Here is a 25339-nt window from a genome sequence, read left to right as displayed (position 1 = left end):
CGAGTGAAGGTAAGGGGGAGTGATTTTAATTGTATCGTGGCCAAACACTAAACCAGCAAAAGCACCACGAGAACTTTCTACTAGTAAACTGCAAGAATACTTCGAACATTTACATCTTACATAGATGGCTGCAGATCTCAGAATGTGTGCATTGGTAACTTTTCATTTTACTCAAGATTTCATGATCTCCATACGCGGATCGCCTGTTTGTTGATGGCCCACACATCACTGCTTTAATAATCTACAGTATCTAGCAAGAGTGTTCTATGTTCATTTCCTTTGCAAGGGTGTTTTAAATTGAGAAAGAGATGTGCACCTGTTTCCCTATGGAGTATGTACTCTCACTACAGGATGTGGGTTTTAGGGAGGACCTGCATAGAGACATTGTGAATTATTTTGAGACTAGGTGTCTATGAATAAGTGGCCAATGAAATGGGAGGCCATAAAAGTGGTAATGATGGAATGCTGCACTGCTAAGCCCATAGCAATGTGCACTGACAAACTCTACGTTAAAGAAGTTTGAAACTATATTATCTGAAATGGAACAAAGAAGAACAAGTTACTTACCAATTGTAACGTTCTTTCGATTGGATGTTCCTCCCACGTATTCCTCATCTTAGATATTCGTATCTTCAGCTTTGCTGCTTCGGAAAAAAAAATCCACATCAGGGGGCGCTGTGCTCGATGTCGTGGCATCGATGTCCCTCGAGGCCTGCTGTAGAGTGTCGATGTCATCCGCAGCATAAATGGCTCGAGCCGCGCCTGTTGGCTTCAATTCTGTTTTTTTGATATTCTCAACTGAAGAGTTGAGAAGGCGTCCCATTAGACCGTAAGCTCTCAAGGACATTGAGAGAAAAATACGCAAACTGTATGGTGGGGTAGGTTGGGTGGGTCCATGAGGAATACGTGGGAGGAACATCCAATTGAAAGAACGTTACCGTTGGTAAGTAACCTGTTCTTCGAATGGATTGTGTCCTACCACTTATTCCTCATTTTAGAGAGACTCCCAAAGCAGTGAACATTTGGAGGATGGAGTACTAATTAATTTTACTAATGGACCGCATGAAGAACGGCCTTAGCAAAAAGACCTCCTTGGGATGAGGTTGAATCTAAACAATCATGTTTCACAAATATATGCATAGATGACCAGGTGGCCGCTGCACAGATATCCTGCACCGGGACACCCCTTTGAAGAGCTGTCGAAGTTGCCATGCCCCTAATGGAATGAGCTCTTAGCCCATCTGAATGTTCTGTACCTGCAAGTCTGTAACATTCTCTGATTGCCAAATTATCCATCTGGATAAGGTTCGTTTTGTTACTGCCAGGCCCAATTTGTGGCCAGTATATCCAATAAAAAGTTGGTCACTTTGTCTAAACTTTGCAAGTCTAGAAATATAAAAGCTGAGAGCCCTTTTGGGTCCAGCCTGTGAAGCCTTTCTTCCTCCTTACTTGCATGACGGAGAGGATAGAAAGATGGCAAAGTAATTTTTTGAGACAAATGAAAGTCAGAGACTACCTTGGGAAGGAATGAAGGTTTGACTTTGAGTATTACTTTATCTTTATGGAAAATGGTGTGAGGAGGCTTACAAGAGAGCCTGTAACTCATTCACCCTGCAGGCTGATGTGAGAGCCACTAGTAGGACTGTTTTCAATGTGAGCAGCCTTAGAGGACAAGAATGCAAATGCTCGAACGGAATGCATGTAAGAAATTTTAAATACTAAATTTAGATCCCAAACAGGGGCATGGAATGGGGCTGGGGGGTACACGTTAGTGAGACCAATCAAAAATTGTACAATTAATGGTATCTTGAAATAAGACACTTCTACAGAGGAGCGCCTAAAGATAGAAAACGCCGCTATGTATCCTTTTATTGTATCAATCTGAAGCCCAAGACTGGCTTACTGTAATAGTAAAGAAAGCACCATGGGTGTGCCACATAGGAATGTATCCACATTCTTATCCTTATACCAGTTACTGAACTTATTCCAACGACACCGGTACAAGGATTTTGTTGCTGGCCTTCTGGCCGAAAGCAAAATCTACATTACTTCGTCCGGGAGGTCCCAATCCTTATATCTCAGCCTCTCAGAAACCATGCGTGAAGGCTAAGTGTCTTGACCTCTGGATGGAAAACCCGACCTTCCTCTTGCGAGAGAAGATCCTCTCTTAGTGGAAGACATATTGGAGGGCAGATGGACATGTCCAGATGGTCCGGGTACCATATCCTCCTGGCCCAATCCCGGGCTATTAGGATCATGGTTTTTCTGAACTTTCTCATTCTCTTGATTACGTGAGGAATCACGGGGACTGGAGGAAACGCGTATAGGAGTGGAAATTCCCAGTCTACTACGAACGCGTCCCCTAGAGCTCCTCTTGGAGGAAATTCCCTTGAGCAGTACAGTTCGCACTTCCTGTTGACACTGGTCGCAAACAGATCCACTTGTGGGGATCCCCAAAGGGTGAAGATCTCTTGAAGGGCTTCCTGAGCTAGTTCCCACTCGTGGGACACTGTGCTCTGCCTGCTCAGAGCATCCGCCGCCGTGTTCTGCTCTCTTGCTAGGTGAACTACTGACAGAGATATTCCTTCTTGTCCTGCCCAGAACCAGAGCTGTATTGCCTCTCTGCACAGTGGTAGTGACCCAAGCCTCCTCTCTTGTTGAGGTAGTACATGGCCACTCTGTTGTCCATCATTATCAGGACATTCTTTCCCCATACAGCGGGCAAAAAGACCTTCAGCGCTAGTCTAATTGCCCTCAGCTCCAAAAGGTTGATGTGTAGTTTGGACTCCGATGGAGAGCAACGACTGCCGATTGTCAGATTGTTGGTGTGGGCTCCCCATTCCGTGAGTGAGGCATCCGTCACTACTGTTATCTCCGGCCATGGTTGCCAAAAAGATTCTCCCTTGAGGATATTGTCCTTGCAAGCCCACCATAGAAGATCTTGAGCCACTCTGGCCGGAACTTGCAAAAGATCTGACATATTTCCCGAAAATTGGGACCATTGAGTCCTGAGGGCCCATTGAAGAGATCTCATTCTCAATCTGGCCTCTGGCACCAGAAAAATGCAGGATGCCATAAGGCCGAGCAACCTCAGAAAATCAAAGGCCAGCAGATGCTGGGCATTCTGGAACTTTGTTAACATCTGCAGAATGTGATGAGCTTTCACCTCGGGAGGCGAGGCTTTGCCCGTGGAAGTATCCAGGACTGCTCCGATGAATTAAGAGTCTTTGGAATGGTATCATATTTGACTTCTTGTAATTGAGGGTGAAGCCCAGTCTGTGTAAGAAATGGCAGGTCATGCTCAGATGTTCCTGGGCCTGTTCGGGTGAACGTGCCCTGATTAACCAATCGTCCAGGTAAGGGTAGACATGAATCCCCCCTCTTCTGAGACTCGCTACCACTACTGCCATCAGCTTGGTGAAAACCTTTGGGGCGGAGGTCAACCCGAATGGCAGAACTCGAAACTGATAGTGAGAACTGCCAATCGCGAACCTCAGGTACTTTCTGTGCTTGAGATGGATTGGCACATGAAAGTAAGCATCCTGAAGGTCCAATGATACTAACCAGTCCTGGAGTTGGAGAGCCTGAAGGATCTGAGAAAGGGTTACCAGCTTGAACTTGTCCTTCCTGAGGAACTTGTACAAGTTTCTTAAATCCAAGATGGGTCTCAATCCTCTGTCCTCCTTTGGGATGATGAGGTATAGGGAATACCAGCCCTTGTTCCTCTCCGCTACAGGTACCTGTTCTATTGCAGCTTTCTCTGGCAGGGTTAACATTTCCTGCAACAGGAGCGGATCTGGAATTTTGACTGAGTTGTATCCCGGTGGATGGTCTCAAGGCTTTTTTTTAAAAAGGGAGGCAGTAACCTTGAGCCTCTGTTTCCAGTGCCCAGGTAATGCCCTGCCATTCGTTCAGATGCTGAGAGATCCTGCCTCCCACTGGGGTCTTGTGGGTCAAGGCCTCAGAGTGGCTTTGCAGCGACTGTAGCAGCGGCTGAAGGGACAGATGCCGCTGCTGGGGCTGATCTAGCACACTTTCCTCGTCTACCACGAGGACATTTCCTTTGTCCTCTTTGACTGGCCTGTCCTCTTCCTCTTCCAAATGAGGAATAAAACCAAAAAGGAAGACTCCTCCAGGAAGATGAGCCTGAGTAGGAGTGTTTCTGAGGTTGACATATGGAGGTGCTAAGGGACTTAGCCGCCGCTTTGGAGGTCTGCAGCTTCTCCACACTTTCAGCAGCTTTGCTGCTGAACAACCTCAAGCCGTCAATTGGCATATTGAGAAGTATGGCCTGCACATCCGGTGCAAAGCCTGACTTTCTCAGCCATGCAAACCTGCGTAGCACTTACTAGATGCCATGGACCTGCTGATGCTGTCAGCAGTGTCCAGTGCTGATTGAAGGCATTCCCCCATAGCCTCCTTTACATCTTTCTCAATCACGAGGAAGCTGTCTCGTTCCTCACCCTCAGGAATGTGTTCAGGCGCTGCACTAATACAATCCCACAGGGTCTATGCGAATCTTGCAAGGGTGCAAGTCACATTTGTTGACTTTAAAGCCATACTGCTTGAAGAAAAAATCTTGCGAGACCAGGCATACATTCTCTTATCGTCCCTATCTGGGGGAATAGAAGGGTATGCAGATTGTCTATTGGATGTAGCTGCCTGGACTACTAAGCTCTCAGGTGTAGGATGCTTAGTTAGATAGTCAGGGTCAGAAGAAGAAGGTCTGTATTTCCTAGCAAAATATTTGTTCACCGCTGGTCCAGATTCTGGGGTTTCCCATACGGCCATAACCTTCTTCTGAAGTGCTGTGTGAGAAGGAAGAACAGAATCCTTTTGAGGACCTTGGCTGAGAATGTCCATCATGTCTTCCTGTTCGTAAGTGGGTGAATTTCTGTTCCACCCCATGAACTCCACCACCCTATTCTTTATATTTCTATATGCTGAATCTGCATGATCAGCAGGGTCAGGTTTGTCGAATTCCAATTCAGGTGACGTTTCTATACCACTAGCTGTTGTAGACAGTCATAGAAGTTGGACATTTTGGACTGAGGGTCAATTAGTTCTTCAGGAACATCCCTTGTACCATATTTTACCCTAAAAGGGGAAATCTCCTCTTCAGAGGATTGTTCCTCATAAATAGAGGCCATAGACTTGAAAAAGTATTTTCTAGGCACAAGGTGAAAAATTGTACCTGTGGTTTGTGAAGGCATTGACCTTGGTTTCGCCATAGGCGTCGATATTGTTGCCGGAATCAATGTTGCCCTCGACAAAGGCATTGCTGGCATCGATATTGTTGACGCTGGATTCGATAAGGTCAAAGGAGCTTTAGATGTAAGCGCTGTCGAGGAAGTAGTCGATGCTACCTTCGACACTGGCGTCGAGTAAGTCTTCGACAGATGCGTCGAGGAGACCTTCGACATAGACTTCGATGACGGTTTGTCACCTGATGCCATTTTGTCTGGTGTCGCCTTCGGTTTAGGCATCGATAGGCCTGTATTGCTCTTCTTATGAATTGTCAGAGAGGTTTCTCTCAACGACACCCTCTACGATTTTTCACCGAATTTAGAGCGTCTAGTCTCTGACCTTCCTCTGTCATCTTTAGAATGAGCAGGGGCATGGTCTTCATGTGATTTCTTCGAGGGGGTCTGGGCCGCGTTCTCGAAGATTTGCATCATCTAGGGGAATCATGTTTTGATGGACAGGCAATAACCCCTGTATCAGAAGACGACAAAGAAGAGGAAGATCGGTGACGCCTCTTCTTTGCCTTCTTCTTCAAAGAAGAAAGCTTTTCTTGACCGACTCCTCGACCTAGATTTCTGCGATTTACGTCATGAGACTCCGCTTAGTCTTTATTTTTCTTCGAAGAGGCCTTCGAAGATTCCTCCCCCACCGCCAATGTACCTCTACGTTCCTTTAGAGCATTATTCATCATAGCCTGACAGGAAGCGCACTTGTCAACTCGATGGTCTGGACTGAGGCACCAGAGACAAACTCGATGGGGGTCAGTTATAGACATTTTCTTCCTGCAATTCTGCCACTTTTAAAGCCAGTTTTAGGGGTAGAAGGGTTAGATGAAGAAGACATCTCGAAAGACTGAAGCACCATTTTAGTACACACGAAGTGAAAGCTTTCGGAAAAATGGAACTGAAGCCAACGAGCGCGGCTTGAGCCATTTATACTGCGGATGACGTTGACATTCTATGGCAGCCCTCGAGGGACATCGATGCCACGACAATGACCACAGCGCCCCCTGGTGTGGACATTTTTTTCCCAAAGCAGCAAAGCTGAAGATACGAATATCTAAGATCAGGAATGTGTGGGAGGACACAATCCATTCGAAAGGGCTGTGCTGAGGCTCCACTTCAAGAGCTATGGGTATTCAATAGGAAACAAAGCAATCAAGGATTCCCTAACAAATGTGAATATGTTAGCTAGCAAGCCAAATAATATGAATACAGGGATAAATCACAATGCCTATTGGCATGGTTGGCGGAAAAATCAGGTTACTAGACAGATGATTAAAGCGGTCAAAGATGAAAGTCGGGGTCTGATTAACTTGAAACAAGGTATAAAGGAAGTGTTTAGAAATTAATATCACCAGTTTTAAAACCCTTCCAGTAGCAGGTCAAATAATTGATGAGGTAATAGGTGCAGGAACTCTCAGGATGTTATCACTATAGTAGACAGTGAGTCTCATATTCCAGAACAAGAGGTTTTAGCGGTGATACTTTGGACTTTGGGGAGAGTAAAAACAGCTTGGAGCAATGGAATCCCATCTGAATTGCATGTTGCTTATGCTGAGATTTCAGCTCCAGAATTAACTGCAATAAAAAAGCTTTCCAAACTGGTGTGTTACCTCACTCAATGCGAGAAGCAAATAAAACAGTTCTTACAAAAAAAGGAAAGACTAGGTGTACTGCTCTTAGAACTCTGTCACTCCTCAACGTTGATTCTAGAATTTTGAGCAAAATCCTAGCATTAAACCAACATCCTTTTATGTGTGGCTTAATAAACGGCACCATGGCTGTGACAACATAACAAATCTAGGTTGAGTGGCTCATCTCGTGAATGGCTTAGCTGCAGTGAGAGGGGCAATGGCATGCACTTTATTGTAAAGAAGGCAGTTGATTCCATGGGATGAAAGTTATTAAGAGCCATGGAAGCCATCAACTTTCGTCCAATGTACATCCAACTATTTAAATAGCCATATACTAATCTGAATTCAAGAGTAAGAGCAGGCTTGGCAGTGTTCCAGGATTGGAAGGTTCAGGCCTTGCAAAATCTACTCAACCACTTGCATAGTTCAGTAGTTTTTATTAATGTGACATAATGTTTATTACATGGCACCTGACCTTGCTGGAGCGTACAATGGAGTTATGGGATGTTTGAAACTTTTATTTGACATTTGCTGCGTGTGGCTTGTCTCTGGGTGGCAGACGTGCACCAGAAATGAAGTGGCCTTATGGTGACATGTACTATTTTACAGAAAGTGCTGGTAACATTTCTGTCCCCCATCCCAGTGGTTTGAGTGCATTTCTCTCAGTAGGTTGAGAAGGTAAACTAAGCTACTCAACCTACAGGACTACAAGGATATTAAAGAATTTGAGAGGTCTGAGGTTGAATGGGGAACAAGGCAGTGTTACCCGTCATATTTATTTTTCGTCTTAGTGACGTAACTGTTACCATATTCACTGTGGTCCATGATGACAGGTTTAAGTAAATATATTTATGATTGTTCAAAAGATATACATACATACCTACAAACATACATACAAACATATACATAGTTTATTTGATAATGTTCCAGTTCCCCAGTGAAAGAAAAGGAAACTTAAGGAACACAGGAACTTTCTTGGAAAACCGTTCAGTCACAATACCTGTAGTTTCTCCAGCAGATCCATATTCTGTCTCTTTAGCTGGCTGTTGATTCGCTCGAGCTTGTGCAGGGGCTCACTCTCATCACAGACACTAGACGCCTCTTGCATCTCATCTTGGAGTACATGGTACTCAACCTCATATGCATGAAGCTGTTTGGAAATATCCATCTCAAAAACCTAAAAAAAAGATTATAAATTACCATTTAGATGAGAAATAACTTTGCATAAAGCTCATTGACTATACTAATTTGGATGGTTAAGATAATAAGGGTATTTTAATAAAGATCTCTCCCTATCCTGTCCACTTCAGCAGCTGTGCAGAATATTCACTATCCCTTTAAAACACTGTAGTAGTAATTAACAGTACCTTGGTGAATGGCAAGACACTATGTAAATAAGTAAATTAATCCACAAAGAAGCAATCACATCAACTCCTTGGGATAGGGATTTTAGAATGAATATTTACCACCCTATGGCAAGCGACAAAAATAATAGATTTATTACTGAATTCCTGACGTTGTGCTACTGAGGCTACACCTTGTCTGAAAACAAGCACATGGCCACCTGCACTATTTAGATAGACGTTTCAATTTCAGGTGTGTTGTCTACTGTAAAATGCATAGATACAGTGAAGTTATGTGAAGACACAATCAATTTACCATTCGGCCACACAAAGGTCACCAATGTGTGTACCGTAAAGAACCAAGTAAGACACACCAGAGACTTGCCACACAGGCCCAATATCATGAACATGTAAGAATAGAAAAAGAAAATATGTGAAAATAAATGCAAAGAAAGTAAGGCAAAGACAAGGCCTGGGTAAAAATGTGATTTCTACCGACATCCTTTGATTGGCGCCAGACTGTTGATCTCAGAAAGCAGATGTGCATGAGAGATACCACCACTGCCCCATCTGTGTTATATGTGTGTTAATGCATTGGATATATTTAATACGACAATATTTCCAACATGCAGTTCCTCTTTTGTGTGATGATTGATTTAATGTACTCTGAAATCCTGCTTTTCCTATCCATTTAAAGCAAGTACACAAACACATTTTTCCCTTTGCGCATGATTCTTGATCATGGTGGTTCTTTAATGCATGGGCATTAAGAAGTACCACACCTCCCGAGGGTTTGTGTCTGTGCCAGTGCAAGTATAAAGTTGGGGGCACATTTCCTCTAAAGCAGAGGTCTGCAAACGTTAGCTCTCGAGATGTTTGGACTACAACTCATGTGATCCCTCACCACTGACTATGCGGGCCAGGGCTGATGGGAATTGTAGTTTTTTTAAACCTTTCTTTAATGTTTTCCATAACAAGACTATATCAACAAACACAACCAAGAACTCCCCCCAAATAATAAGTAACAGCACAGCAATATGAAAACAAAAGAAAACACCTACACCAGTATTATGACATTTGACAGTTAACACATAATCTCCCCATCCTCCCCCCTATCTCACATAAAGTCATATCTCACTTCCAGTGAACGCCTCCCAGAAACCCCCCCACCACCCAACGATGTGACACAATGGGTACCCCCCAAATTACAACCGGCCAGTTGCCGTAAAATTATTGAGCAGTATTCTACTCATCCCCTTCATCTGTGTCCACAGCGTCCTTAGCCATGACAGTTCTTTAAGGGCCCCAATAGTCAATTGGTCTGCTCCTGCTAGGTAAAGTCAATGCATATTGAATCTCACACCTCTCACACTTGTTCAGACAGTTCAACATCCTTGAAAGCTTGGTACTCTACACTTCTCCCACGCACTAGCGATCAATGACCTTGCCACAATAGTCGGCATACCCATCAGCTTTTTCTCAGCTCGGGCCCCAGTTTCACTCAATGATAGTAACCACAGTTCCTGGGCAACCTGGAGTTGACAATGTAGCATCTGCCCCACAGCCACACCAATCTTTTCCCACACCACATGGAGGCAATCCGCCGGGACTTGGGGACACCTATTACAGTGAGTGGGTCTGTCAGGATAATACTTCTGCAGCCAAACAGGGGAGTAATAAACCTGGTGCAAAAATTTGAAGTGGATCAATCGAAAACAGGTGTTCAGTAACAGTCTGTGTGTTTGCATACATATTAATTTCCAATGTAACTCAGACAGTTCCCTCCAAGCACCGTCTCCCACTTTGCTATGAATGCAATCTGCTTGTCTAAGTTCTGCTGTTTAATAATCTAATACAGTGAGGACACAAATTTGGTGTACCTCGGGGGGTCAGTAACAAACTGAACCAGAGGGTGCATCTAGATAGCTCGGCCACCTAGCCCACAATGCTTCCCTCAGTCTGAAATGTAACAGCGTAGTCACGGCTGTCCATTCCCCTCTTCCCTGTAGTGTGTCCCATGTGATACAGTTCCCATCTTGGATCATATCTCCCAATGAGTACACTCCCAACTTCTCAAAGTGGAGCCTAAATATTTTTTCAAGCATAATGTCCAGCCCACACACACCGTAAATGGGAAAACCCAGAGCATAAAGCTCTTCCGTCCCCACAATTCATCTCACACATTCGTACACTTTGCATGTGGTGCCCACTGGTTGTATCTCCATCCTCCCCACAAGATTCCGTTTCCCCCACAAATCATTCGAGTAGGTTATTGCCCTCTCCAATTTAGCATGTGGTAACTCTGGGGAAACTACCACCAGACGGTGTATTGTAGTTTTGCGGCCAAATACTGTGTATAGGTCGGGGTAGATCATACAAACTCTTGGCCTGCTTACCCACCCACACTAATCTTACCATCAGGCTCCTCAAACAAGTCCAGAAGTTTACCGGGGGAAAATCGGTACATTATTAAAAATATACAACAATTTTGGGACAACCACCATCTTGGCGAGGGACATTCGAGTAGCCTGTGATAGTGGGAGAAGGATACACACTTCTACCTTATGCTCCAGTTGGTCCAGAGCCGACATATAGTTTTCGGTGTAATGAGCAACTGGGGTCGTCGTCAGTCACCAGTACACTCAGATACTGAATACCTTGAGGGCACCATCTGAATGCATCCACAACATGTGAACGTTGCACCCCAGGCATTAAAGGCAGCAGTTTCGATTTGGACCAGTTGACTTTTAGTCCGGAGAGTTCGCCCAAAGCGACAGATCTCTTGTACTAAGGGCTGTAGGTTATGGTTAGGATTTTTGACATACAAAAGCATGTCGTCTGCATATAAGGAAATGGTAGAGATGTGGGAATAGATCTTAACCTCGCTATGAGCAGGATAATCTCTAATACAACATGCCAATGGTTTGACTGCTAGAGCGAATAGGATGGGCGATAGGGGATATCCTTGCCTGGTGCCCTTCGTGGGCCTAATATAATCTGACACCACTTGGTTGGAGAGTACCCCAGCTCTGGGTGTGGTATAGAGCAGCTGGACCCACTGAAGAAACACCATTCCCTGCAGGACCTCAAAAAGAAAGGGCCACTCAGAGTCGAAAGCCTTTTCGGCATGGAGCGTGGCTACAATAATTGGGACGTCGGTGTCAACATTATGCATTAGGGCAAACAGGCGACACAGATTGTTTTGAGTGGACCTCCCAGGGATGAAACCCGCTTGGTCGGGGAGTACCAGTGCAGGTATATGTGGTAGTAATCCATCCGCTAGTTATTTAGCCAGTATTTTATTATCAGTGTTTACTAAGTATAGTGGCCTATACAAGGTGCACTGCTGGGGGTCTTTGTTGGCCTTCAACAGAACCATCACCAGGGTAGTTCTGGTAGATTCGGGGCAAATTCCAGATGCCAATGCAGACTCATACATAGTACGCAAGTGGGGTATGAGCAGTTCTGCATGTTCCTTATACATCTCTGTGGTTATACCATATAGCCCAGGGCCCTTACGATTAGGGAAAGACAATATCACTCTGCATATTTCTTCATCTGAGGAGGCATCATTTAACTTATCCGCCTGTTCAGGGTCAAGTCATCCCAGGGCCACTTTATCGAGATATTGCGTAATCGTGCAATGATCTGTGTGTGTTTGGATGGCGTATAGGCCGTCATAGTAGTCACAGAAAACGGAGTTAAACTCTTTAAGGTCGCTAATTGGTATCCCATTGGGGCCATCAATTTCAATGATAGATCCCTGCTGTCGTTGATGCTTAACCACCCATGTCAGAGTGTCAGAGTGCGGCTAGGGGTCGCCTTCCCCCCCACATGTGGCAGCCGCTACTGGGTTCCCTAGGAATCTCTCTTCTCTGCTGGCCAGCAATGCAAATTCTCCCCTTTTCTCCCGTAACTGGGCCCGATACCTGGATCATCCTATTGCACTTGCTGTTGTTCCAGACTTTTAGTTTAATCTTCAAGAGATGCCATGGATCTCTGAAGGGACTTCAAGATTCCCCCCGCCCCCCTTTTGAGCTTCAGCATCCCCCAATATAGGACTTTTAACACTTCCCAGATTGACCTTGATTCCAGCATAGAATCCACATTTGCTTGAATTTTTTTTTGTATATCTTGCTCAATGTCGTCCCTGAGTACTGCATCGTCTAGAGTACGCCCTCTGAATCACCATCTTAGGAGTTTGTGCTGGCCTAGAGAAGGAGATTACCACTTGGGAATGGTATGACAGCATCTGGGGTGACATCTTGGCCTCTACTAGGGATCTGGCGATGTCCACAGTTAGCATCACATAATCTATTGTGGATGTGCTATCATGCACCCCAGAGTAAAAAGAATAGTCCCTGGCCGTAGGGTTCCTGAACTGCCATGAAATTATCAGACTAGGACATTCTGATATATTACGCCATCTCGTGGCAGCCCTTGGAAGCATGTGCTGGGGGATGGAAGACTGATTAAGGCCCAGTGTTAAAATCTCCCGCCGAGATATCCTTGTAAGTCCAGAATTTATGGAGATAGTTTGCACATGGCTGGGAAAAAATCAAGGGAGTGAATGTTTGGGGCATATATATTTCAATCAGAAGGACCAGCATCCCCACACATTCTCACCCAAAGAATAAAGCATCACCAATTTGATCATGAAGCCTGAAGTCTAAAGAACTATGAATATACATGGCTATCCCCCTAGATTGGGATGAGAAGGAGGAGCCATATCTATGCACCCCCCTCCCCTGTTCCCCAGGGAGCCTGCTGTCCCTACCCAAATGGGTCTCTTGCAGAAACAATATATTCACCTGATGCTTTTTCACGTGGTTCATGATCATTCTGAATATGGTGAAACCACTGATGTTCCAGGTCATCAGGGTGATTTGCTCACCTGCCGATGTATCCAACACCCGAAACAGCATTGTTGAGCCATAACCCATTTCCACCGGGGTCGCAACACACCAATAGCATAATGCCACATCGCTCGGCGGACAAGGGACTTCAGGGAGATCTAGTAGGACAAAGAAGATGCCATCGCTGGTGCCATTTTAAAATAAATCAGAACATCCCTAATCCCACCCCCACTGTGAGACACCTGAGGGCGTCCTTGCATCTACTCCCCTTGGGTCCTCTTCTCAGATGGCCAAGGAAAGGACATCGCTTTTGCATCCCGACCCTGGGGGTGGAGAAGCTAGGGAGGGTCACCTTGGTGGAGGATCCTTGGGGATTGGGGATGAGATGTCCTTAGGTGAGACACAGTATTAGCTTTTCCTTTTCGGAGGCAATTATGGGGTATTGCTATCCATGCCCCATTGGCCGAGAACACGCCATGATATATCACCCATCTAGAAACACCAGAAAGAATGTGAAGAAGAGAGAGGTTAAAGGTAAGATAGGTATGACAGGGTATCGCCTTTTCTCTATTGACAACCAACCTAACCCTTTCCCAGCCTTTATAGGCTATTGTAAAACCTCTCCCCTCCTTTCCCCACATTTTACTGATGGTGCCAGTGCCGGTGGGCCCCCAAAGGAATTCTTGGAACAATACCTAACCGATTGTTGACAGTCAGCAGGTTGGGGAGGGGCGTGTAGATCATTAACTAAACGACAACACTTGGTGCTCCTGTCACTTATCACTTTCCATCAGCAGGCAAGTGTGAGCACCTCCTTACGTGTCAACCTTCATATTTCGCAACAAACAAGGGAGGGTCCTGGGAGTCCCTCTGCCGGACATTAGTCCCAGTTACGAGAGCCTTAACCAGAGTCTTTAGCTCACTATCTTTCATAGAGGAGACATATCCAAAATATATCAGTCTGCCCTGCCCTGGGGACGTCCAGCAATGAAATACTAGGCAGTTCTCCTCTGAACAAGAGTACCAACAGCAACTCCAAACACATGTTTTGGTCTAGTTGGACCTCATCACTAGGGTGGAGCTGTGCCTCTCTAAGAATATTGAGCAAGGGGTCCACGTCTGGATTACCCTAGTAACTTAGGTTGAGACCCAAAGTTACTTAAATTATGCAAAAAACAAGGGGGTCCTGGGAGTCCCTCTGCCGGACATTAGTCCCGGTTACAAGAGCCTTACCCAGAGTCTTTAGTTCACTATCTTTCACAGAGGAGAAATATCCAAAACATATCAGTCTGTGCCCTGCCCTGAGGACACCCAGCCCCGAAATGCTAGGCAATTCTCCTCTGAACAAGATTACCAACAGCAACCCCAGACACTTGTTTTGGTCTGGTTGGACCTCATCAGTAGGGTGGGGCTGTGCCTCTCTAAGAATAGTGAGCAAGGGGTCCACATCTGGATATTTCTACATATCCTTAATCCTCACTCCTCCATGGGCCTTAAAAGGGTCACAAAGGATCACAAAAAGACCTATGGCTTCCACAGGGACTCATCCAGGACACAGGAGCCAAAGTTCATTGGCAAACGCAGTAAACATGGACACGACTTGGGATAATCCTGGGGAGCCAAACGTTATTAGCGAGCCTGAAATGCTTGAAAGGGGTTCCTTTTCTGATGAGCAAATGGCCATTGAAATAATGCAGAATTTGCCCTAACCTTTAGAAAAAAAAGTCTAGGAAATCACAAAAAAGATGTAACACACGTCATGCGAGAAATCAAAACCCACCGAACGGTCTAGTGCACTCCACTAGTGGGAAGTTCTGACTGTTTGACTGTTTACATACCTTCCCTATAGCGGGGCGAAGAATTACTGACTTTCCAGCAGGGGCAAGCACTGAAAAAAGAGCACTACCAGTAACTCATGCAATAGCCACTGTGGATAGCTCTCATGTTCATGACATTAGCATGATTGAGTTTTTTAACACCATTAACACTACTTTGATGCCAGTGGGCGACTCTGAGTCAGTCACACAGATTGATTGCGCTAGTTTGGTGCAACAAACATGTGACAATTCAGTCATGGGTTCTCCATCGGACTTAGAGAGTTGTAGCAGTGCCTACTGTGCCTCCCTGCAAGAGTCAGATTCTAGACTCCACCATACTCTATGGCAGGCAGATGAAAGGATTTGCCTGACCTCACCCACAATATCAGCACTAAATGTAGTGCTGAGCTCATTTGTGGAACTATACGACAATGTTTGAGATGAGGTCAAAGCCCACACCATTTGCCTAAATGAAATAAAGCTGTAACTGGAACAGTTGAGGTCACAGACTAACTCCTTTTCAGACTGCCTAAATGTCTGTGCACATAAAGACCACATCAAGCAGTCCAATATGACTGAGTGTAACCCTGTCTCAGAATACAGTCTCCCGAGAACACTTGGGCTTAAGGAAGGGGTCACCGAAGTCCAGTCCATGGGGGCTCCGGCACAAAACAGAAGACCAGACATTGAAGCCTTAATGCCGGACGCAATCAACTTGCATGGACCTTTAGGAACAGTTAAGTTGAACTTGGCAAAAATAAGAGTCGAGAAAAGGCTGGGATCAGGCCCAAAAAGGAAATCTAAGAACATTGAATCTGGTTTCCGCACAATCCTGAACTCTGTGCACACTACGGAGAAAGAGGCAAAGGAGGCGAAAATGATTGTTAGCTTGTCTGAACCTTAAAAGCCCTTAACTAGCCGTTCAGATAGCACCGCGAGTTGACCGCTCGTTCTGACATACGTGTGTAGCCTGCTCACGCATGTTCGAATCTCGTCAGGGCCAACTCAGCATTTCATTCTTCCGACATCGATAAATTGGTTACCACGCAGTGGGAGGGAGTAGTTTCTTACCTGTAACTCATTTTCTCCAGCGTTGGTATCTTTCATGGATTCACATGCTTAGAATATTCCCCGTCGTCAGGCCGGGAACCCTCAGTCTTTTTAAAAAAAGCTTTTTCCCTTGGAAAACTTCGACACTTTAATGTCCTATCGATGTCCTTTTGGGACGCTTACGCACGACCCAATAGGATGTAGTGCATAAATAGACCCGCCCCCGCGCCTTCTCCTCAGATTTTAACCTCCAAAGTAGAGGCACCAACAAGGTTTGCATTCAGGGGAAGCCGGCGGGCGCATGTGAATACATGAAAGATACCAAGGCTGGAGAGATGGAGTTACAGGTAAGAAACTACTCCCTTCTGCAGCATTGGATCTTTCATGGATTCACATGCTTAGAATAGATTACATAGCAGTATTCATCATACATGGTGGCGTGGAATGCAAACCAATATATTAGGAAAGCAACACATACAACCAGCAAGAAACATTAGCCATGGTAACATTGAAACAGGTACCTTACTGAAAGAGGCGTTGCAGGACTGCATGTCCCATCTGTACATCTGCACCATGTTGCTGCTCCAGGCAATAATGCAGAGTAAATGTATGCAGCACCGACCAGGAGGCCGCATGACATGTCCACCAGCGGAATCCCCGACCATAATGCCGCTTATGATGCGGTGGATCTCGTTGAGTGCGCCTTCGGGCACCTCTCCAAAGGCTTTCCTGCTTTAGAGTGACTGCATTCCTTGTTTGAAAAACAAACATTTGTTTCCTGCAGCCTGTCTTCAGCACTGCAAGCCACAAGGGGCTCTTGCTGTGAATCGCTCGCCTTCAGGAGGAGGCGGAGCTTGTCAGCTCACGTGGCGGATCACGTGACACTTCAGCTTCATTTAACAGAGATCCAAGCACCCGAGTGGCGTGATACAGTCTCTCTCAAGGACTGCATTCCTTGTTTGAAAAACGAACGTTTGTTTCCTGCAGCCTGTCTTCAGCACTGCGAGCCACAAGGGGCTCTTGCTGTGAATCACTCGCCTTCAGGAGGAGGCGGAGCTTGTCAGCTCACGTGGCGGATCACGTGACCCTTCAGCTTCATTTAACAGAGATCCAAGCACCCTCGCGGCATTAAGCCCGACAGGGGAAAAGGCCGGTGACTGTTGTGCGGCTGTTTGCCGCTGGTGGCGCATCAATTGGCGGAGTCGTGCGCAGAATCAGTCTGCGTCTGGCAACGACCTAGCCATAATGACTGCGCAAACAGGAAACGAAGGGCCGCACACACGAAGAAAAACCATCCAACAACCTCGGATGCAAAATCTGTGGACTGCCCTAAAAGCCGACTCTACTCCAGTGGCCTCAAAGGTAAGCGTTGCTAAACGTGCTCGTCAGCTAACTGATTCAACTACTTTTTCAGAACCTTTGCTTGACTTATCGTCGGCATTATTACCTGCTCCTTCCTTGGAAACAAACAATATAAACTTGTCTCCACTCACTCAAGCATCCATGCTATATTTGCCTGAAGGGAAGACGGGTGAAAGAATTAAAGCTCCCTTACCTGGCAGCGATGCTGCCTTGTGCGCACAGGAACTTACGCTCCCGGAAGCTCACAGCCTCCAACTAGTGGGAAATGAAAATTCAAATCAATCAGTCCACACAGAGGTTGATATCATTTCGTAAGAGTCCGTCGAGCCTGAAACGATTATTTCGCCTGATGACGTCACTGTGATTACTGAAATTCGACCTCCACGAAGCCTATTAACACTCTCTGACTTACCCTGCGTACTCTTAAGTCCTTCAGGATCGTCTCCGTTAACCAACTGCCGTCAAACAGAGCAAAATTGGATAACCTCAGAAACGGCAGATTAATTCTTCTCACCATTCGAATGTACGGATGCACAGCTGATGGAAGCCTCTCAAGTAGATGACATTATTAAGAGCGCGGACTCCCCAGGTCAGAACACACCGACTGTTAACTACACAAATAACAAAGCTGCAGCCAGTTGCGACCCAACAATCGATAAACGGAATCATTACAAAGTCAAACCTGGTGGGATTGAAACGATTAACTCCATAAACTTGGAAGGCTATGTAAACCATCGGACTCCACAGATGCAGAGAAACATCACTGTCCAAACAAAGCCGATTCCCATGGAGGTTCTTAATGCGCTGAACATGCCTAAACTCCCTCAACCACGTACTCATCCAAATTCATCAATGGATTCCGACCAGCGAAACAATCATCTGTTTGACACTGGCTCGGAAAAGCTGTCTCGCCATGTAAGTGATAGCTTAATGTAAAAACGAATCGATTTCGAACAGATGCGACTTCGGCTGTTGGTGAAAACTTTCGAGGTTCTGCTGTTCACAGCATGAATGAAATTCACACGAACCCACGTGTACAATTGAGTCACAAAGACAATTCCAGCACACCGAGGATTGCAAACTCACGTGCGAAAGTTGTTCAACCATCGAGCGATACTACAGTCCTGCCAGTTGTGAACACCTCGGGATTGAGTGATTTCCACTCTGAGTCCGCAAACCATTCACAGTCAAGCACAGCAGAAAAACCTGGTCCAAATTCTAAACCCAGTCTTTCGTCTGCTGCTGCTATGCAAATCTACAATAACGTTCTGGCCGATTCCTCTACTGCATTGCTACCATTCATAAAGATGTATGAATCGCTGCATGAAGCCTTTAAAGATCAGACTTCTCTAATAGTCACTTTGAAAGAAAAGATGGATACATTCGAAACTGACACACTTTTTACAGACTCAGCTATCTCATGAGGCAGAACAGACAATGCGTTGGCAAGAGCGGCTGACTGACCTCGCCGCACGACATCATTGCCAAAATGACACTTTATCAGACGGCTTGCTCGAAGCTGTAAAATGGATGCGCCATTCAACCTCAGTGATGGGCTCAAACTTGGAGCTAACTAAGATGCCTCCCATACCAGCAGCCGACATTAATAATAAGCTCTTGCTCAAACCCATTGACTGCACGATTGATCCCATGATATTGAATGATCGATCAAAAAAATTACAAGCATCATCCATCTCCTCTGCGATCAAGGTTCCAGATAAAGTTACCCATGGCCCAGCTGTCCAAATTGGAACAATAAATCTGGACAAAGATTCTCTTGACGCTATATCAAATCCTACGCCAAAGCAACAAACAAACTGCAAAGCCTCATGTGCTCCTTCTTCGAAAGCTCCAGTTTCCTTTGGTATTTTTGACGGTCTTGCAAAATCAATTGAGGTTGCCCCAAAATCGGCTCAAGAAATTCCACCGATAAAGGCGTCCCGCGTGGTACTATCAGGAAGAACAAAAGAGCCAACAAATCGCCAACAGAAAACAAAGCAAAGAAAATTCATTAGAAATGTCATGCCCTCGACCAAAGTAGGCCTGATCTCTCGATCAGAGCTACCGATTCCTCGTGGCCAGAACGGTGCTCCCTCTGATGAAAATCTGGAACTAAAACATCCAAACACAGTGGCTCCTGCAAAAAAAAGACAACGCCTTGAATCCGATCAAGAAAGCACTGCGAGCAAGTTGTCGGGGTCTGAAATCGACCTTGGCAACCTTTCAACATACTCAGACGACTCTCTTATTGACAAACCAACTGATCAAATTCATATGTTTCCTACAACTTCTGGAGCTGATCCCTTGCCGAATTCTAAACCTGAAGCACGGAGAGATAGGTATCCGGATTCCAGATCGAAGGGCCTGGATCAAAGATCTAGAATACCTGCATTATTGAATCCTAAACAGACGAGACTCCAATCACACAGACAACCTCGATTCTCTTCACAAGTTCATTCCTCTGCAAACATTGGCCCAGGAAACGTACACTGTAAACTGCGATTACAAAATATACACCACGAAGATCGCGACCTAAATTTGAATCGCCTTAATGTGATGAAACTCTTTACTTGCATACCTTCTCTCCACACTATCAGATCAGAAGACATTAGAATTGTGGAGTACGCCACCGAGAAATGCTGTGACCAAGTCCTTCTACACATAACTTCTGCTTCAGTGAGAAACACCATCCTGAATGCTGCAGAAGACTTGTTAGTCTTTGGGTTCGACATTTCTGTCGAACCAACGAACGCCGGGTCCCACACGCCACCATCAAGCCCCAGGAGTAGCTTCCAAGGAAATCACAAACAAAGATGTGCAGACCTGCGCAAAGCAATGTCAATCCCAAAAAACATAAGAGAACATTCCACGCAAGCTTCAAAAGGCGTAAATCGCCATGACAAAGCGCCGCGGCGCTAGCGATCAGTTATTCCATCTGAATGCAAGCGGGAATTTATATCTTGGAACACCAGGGGATTCAATCACTTATTTAATAATTGTGATCTCCACTTGGAAAAAGTATTCATCATCTGTCTACAGGAGACATGGCTAAGCGACACGCCTATTAGGGATGGCTACGTATCCTTACTAAATCCAGCCATCAAAAACACATTGGGACGACCATCTTCAGGCCTATTGACATTGATTAAAATAAATCCGTGGTGGCGCCTTGTGGACTCATTCAACCCAAATCAATTTGTTCAAGGAACCCTGCTACAAACTGCCAATGAAAACCGTCTTGCAAGAAAACATTTGCTTGTCTTAAATGGATACTGGAATGCAAATAAAATCAGCACAAGGACCTTTATAAATATGGTTACCTCAATCATTGACACGGCTCTTATGAACTATAAGAACCTATCAATCATATGTGGCGGCGACCTAAACTGCACTTGGTTTAACTACGACATTAGTTCTGGAAACTACAAACTGTTAAGACGATGAGCTATCTACACGGAGCAATCAGTGGAGTCTTGCACTGGGAAACCGTAACTGTTAGATGGTAAATGGCAAAGTTCAAGGAGATCAGCCACCTCGCTCAACCTGGTCAAACCATAAAGCACACTCAATAATCGATTACTTTTGGGTTTCTTACAATCTATTCGAGGGAGAGATGAGCCTGGCAATGACTGACACACCTTTAAGCGACCACAATCTTCTTTGTTTAACTTGCTCTGTGGAATGGCACACTAATTGCAAACAATACACACCCACAATTTCTGTGACTGCAGGAGGTAACCGTCTTAGGATTGACGCACCTAAGATCGAGCAAATGAGTCAAAAATTTCTCTATGAATCAGCTTTGTCAGTGAAATATGCTCCTCTACTATGTGATTTTGTCATACCAAAAGCCCAGAACTGCAACTCAGGCATAAAACACAAACATCTAGCCTCCACGACGTTAATGCAAGCAAAAAAGGCCATGAGACGTGACATCCATGCCTTAAAAAAAACCAGACACAATATCAATAACAGCTCGATTATTCAAAACAAAATTCGCCAGCGTCGTCAGGAATATCTTAACTGGCTAAAATCTGAAATAATCATAATCGAGCAAGACAAAGCTGAGGCCTTAATGAAAGAGTTGTTAACAAAGAACACCCGTGAAACCTGGGCAATTCTAAATTCAGGCAATGTTCGGCAAGCTTTAATGATGTCGAATGTAATTGACGCTGGAAAATGGGAACAACACTTGTCAAACATCTTTAGTGATTCACCCTCAAACACCTTGACAGCTCCGAAATCTGAACTGGCTTCATGGGATCTATGCATCAGCAGGGATGACAGAGACAGCAATTCAAGCCTTAAAAAGATTGCATGCTGCAGGCCCGGACTTAATATCGAACATGATGCTCTAGGAAAACGAGGCACAATGGGCCACTTTTATTGAATTGTTGTTCCGGCGACTGTCTACATCGATGTCGATTCCAGACTCCTGGCGAGAAGCAATCATTGTGCCAATATATAAAAAAGGCAATCGGGCCGATCCAACCAACTATCGCCCGATCGCCTTGCTGGACACTATAGGAAAAATCTTTGCCTCCTTTTTGAGCCAAATGTTAGCAGCATGGTCTGTGGCCATTAACATTCTCGACATTAGACAAACCGGATTCACCAGAGGTGTTGGCGTGGAAGTCAATGTAATACTACTGAATGTATTAAAACTGGAAACCCTCAAAGCAAAGGCCCATCTCTACTTGGCTTTTATTGATTTGCGAGGTGCTTTTGACAGCATCAATCGCGATAAATTGTGGCAAAAATTAAGCAATTGGAATTGTCCCCGCAAATTAATCGACCCAATAAAAGCTTTACATTCACAAACTACTGTTCGCATTAGACTAAACGACCAAGGTGCTCTATCCAGGCAAATACCCACGTGTAAAGGAGTAAAACAAGGTTGCCCGCTGGCAGCCAAACTGTTTAAATTATTCATCTCCGACCTACCAGAGCATCAAAGAAATGCACAATGTTTTCCACCAAAATTAAATCATAATGAAATTGGATGCATTATTTACGCCGATGACGTGGTTCTTCTTGATCGTACCCAAATAGGTCTTCAACGGCAGTTAGCGAACTTACAAGCGTACCTGAACATCAATGACCTAGCCTTAAACACTGAGAAGACAAAGATTGTCATAATTGGCCAAGGAGAATCTAAAAAACAGAAAGCCTTCAACGTGGAGAGTTGAAGGGAAAAACCTTGGGGTAGTCAACTCCATCGGATACCTGGGGATAACGTTCAACAAGTCCCTACATGAACATCATTGGAAACTTGATATTGAATATCGAATGATAAAACTCACTGTTCAAGCTCAGCTGTTAAACAAAAACTATGGCAAATTTACTCTTGCTCCCGTTTTAACCTTTTACACATTAAAGGTTGTCCAGGAATAACTTTTGGGTCAGAATCTGGATGGAACATTGACATCTCTTTCTGGCAGAAGCTGGAAGGGATTTTTTGGCGGCGAGTGTTGAGGCTCCCCTCCATACATCTCGATGATCCAGCTACGATACGAACTGTCAATAAACTCACTCTACACTTGCGTTCTGTGGAAATCATTAATGGCAGTACGCAAGATGAGCTTGACCCCTGTAGCACCAGCATTTCAAATTTTTCGTTCATGCCCAGGATTGGGATCATCGACGCTCCTAGAGGAGTGGAAGCAGAAGATGAACTCAACTCTAGCTACCGCTGATCTAAATTTGAATGACCTAATTATGCGTACACAAGTAATAAAAAAGAAATTTGATCTTTGGTGCTGGACTCAGAACATCGACCACCGTCTACGAATGTCGACCACGCTTGACTCAGGAATTGGAGCTCACAAGCTAAATGTGCCATGTTTATACCCAACAAACTGTCCTTCTCGCCATCATCGGGACCAATTTCTGAGATTCCGGCTAAATGCTTTAAAAGCAAAAGAAATGCTGTGGCATCGACACATAAACGAAGAAAATGACAACATGTGTCGTTTTTGCAACAGCGAAACAGAAACAATTGAACATCTCCTAACAAAATGCATGAACATTACATCAAATCGGATGAAGCATTTGAGTGGCTTTACTCCTGCGGCAGCAAGTAAGCGAGACTGGTGGTCCTATGCGTGTGCTGGGCACTGCATCAAATTGAGCTGTGCAGTAGTAGATTTCATGGATTCACTAAAGCTCGACAAAAAGTGCTGACTGTCTAAAGATTGTGAGCCTATGTGGACATTAGACCCTTTGTTTTCTTTTCTTTTATGTATAAGGACTCTTGTGACCTAATGAGTTGACGATTTACAAGACGTAACAAAAGCTTGAAGTTCCAGTGTTACATTGGGCCTTCGGGCTGAAGTTTCAAAAAAAAAAAATAGCCGATGAGACCCAGGGCGATAGGCCTTGTTTGGAGATTGCCCTTCCCTTTACTGAAGGTCCATAAGCCACAAACAGATGTCTTGAATGCCTGAATTCATGAGTACGACTCAGATAAAATTTCAATGCTCTTTTAACGTCCAGCGTATGCAGTGCCTATTCTGCCAATGAAGAAGCCTAAGCGAAGAATGATGGTAGCACAATAGAAGAGAGTTTATGAAACGTAGTTGGCACCTTTGGAATAAAGCGCGTGTTAGTAGCTAACACCACCTTGTCTTTGAAGAAACGTAAGTACGGAGCTTGCAACTCCGATATTCTTCTTGCTGAAGTAATGGCCACTAAAAACACCATTTTCCACAACAAAAATTTCAGGGGCGTCGATGACATAGGTTCAAACGGGACTTTCATCAGACTCGCCAGCACCAGATTGAGACTGCAACCAGAATGTAACTTCTTATTCGGAGGAAAAGTCTAAAACAATCCTCTTAGAAAATGTTTAACGAGACTATCACTGAACAGCGGGGTAGCATGCCTCTTCCGAGTGAATCTAGAAATGGCCGCCAGGTGAACATTTATGGAAGAGAATGCCAAACCTTTCTTTGCCAAGTGTAGTAAGTAGGGCAGAATTTGCTACGATTAAATGCTTAAAAGGTCTATCCCAGGCTGATCCTTACACCACACACAAAATCTTTTCCATTTGCATGCATAGGAGACATTCGTGGACGGAGCTCTACCCGCCTGTAAAATGCGGCGACAGTCCCTAGGAATGTTTAGTAATCCAAACTCGGAGAAGTCAGGAGCCAAACCGTCAGGCTGAGAGAGCCCGGGTTGTGGTTCCAAACTGCCCCCTTGTCTTGAAACAGAAGGTCCGGCATCACTTGAAACCACACTGGTTCCGTTACGGATAGATGGAGTAGGTCGGAGAGCCACGGCTGCCTGGACCAGTAAGGGGCCACCAGAATCACACGGCATGGGTATTTCTGAATCCACTGGAGGGTCTGCCGAATGAGTGGAAATGCGTACGTGAACCTGCCGTCCAGGGGAACGAGAATGCGTCCCCCAGTGAATTTGGCTGAGGCCATCTGCTGGCAAACTGCTTGCACTTTCTGTTCTCTCGGGTGGCGAAGAGATCCAGTGAAGGACGACCCCATTTCTTGAAAATGCTCGACACCTGCTGATCCTTCAGTTGCCACTTGTGGAGCTGGTTCATTTCCTTGCTGAGAGAGTCTGCCTGTATATTCATCACCCCTGGTAGATGAAACAACACAATATTGAGGTCTTGTTTAAGGGCCCAATGCCATAGTTCCTGAGCCTCTCTCGAGAGCGTTCAGGAATGCGTGCCCCCCGCTTCCTGAGGTAAAACATTGTGTTTGTATTGTCCGTCAACACCCTCACGACCGAGCCTCGTATGCGTGGCAAAAACAATTTTAGAGCCCAATGAACCGCTCTCAGTTCCAGCACATTGATATGAAGCCTTGATTCGACTGGAGATCACCGACCTTGAACTTGGAAGGACCCTAGATGAGCTCCCCACCCTGTTTGAGAGGCATCCGTCACAATTGTAGCTTGAAATTCCGACTCCAGTAACGGCATTCCTCGCGTCAGATTGTCAGAGAGTTGCCACCACCGAAGCGCTTCCTGTAAGTCGATGTTGATCACCACCTTGTCGGACCATAATCC

General features: G+C 45.2%; 1 protein-coding gene across 3 annotated transcripts in view; it reads right to left on the bottom strand.

Moving 5' to 3' along the window:
* TBC1D4 (TBC1 domain family member 4) overlaps positions 1-25339 on the bottom strand; it is a 1514114-nt gene that overhangs the window by 50065 nt on the left and 1438710 nt on the right. For all 3 annotated transcript variants that reach the window (XM_069639269.1, XM_069639270.1, XM_069639271.1), the window contains one exon: positions 7881-8057. In XM_069639269.1, coding sequence (XP_069495370.1) covers positions 7881-8057 — 177 coding nt within the window. The remainder of the gene's footprint in view (positions 1-7880; positions 8058-25339) is intronic.

Source organism: Ambystoma mexicanum, chromosome 7q (genome assembly GCF_040938575.1).
Source record: "Ambystoma mexicanum isolate Mex_15411 chromosome 7q, UKY_AmexF1_1, whole genome shotgun sequence".
NCBI classification, from domain to species: Eukaryota; Metazoa; Chordata; class Amphibia; order Caudata; family Ambystomatidae; genus Ambystoma; species Ambystoma mexicanum.
This window is presented reverse-complemented; position numbering and strand designations above follow the sequence as displayed.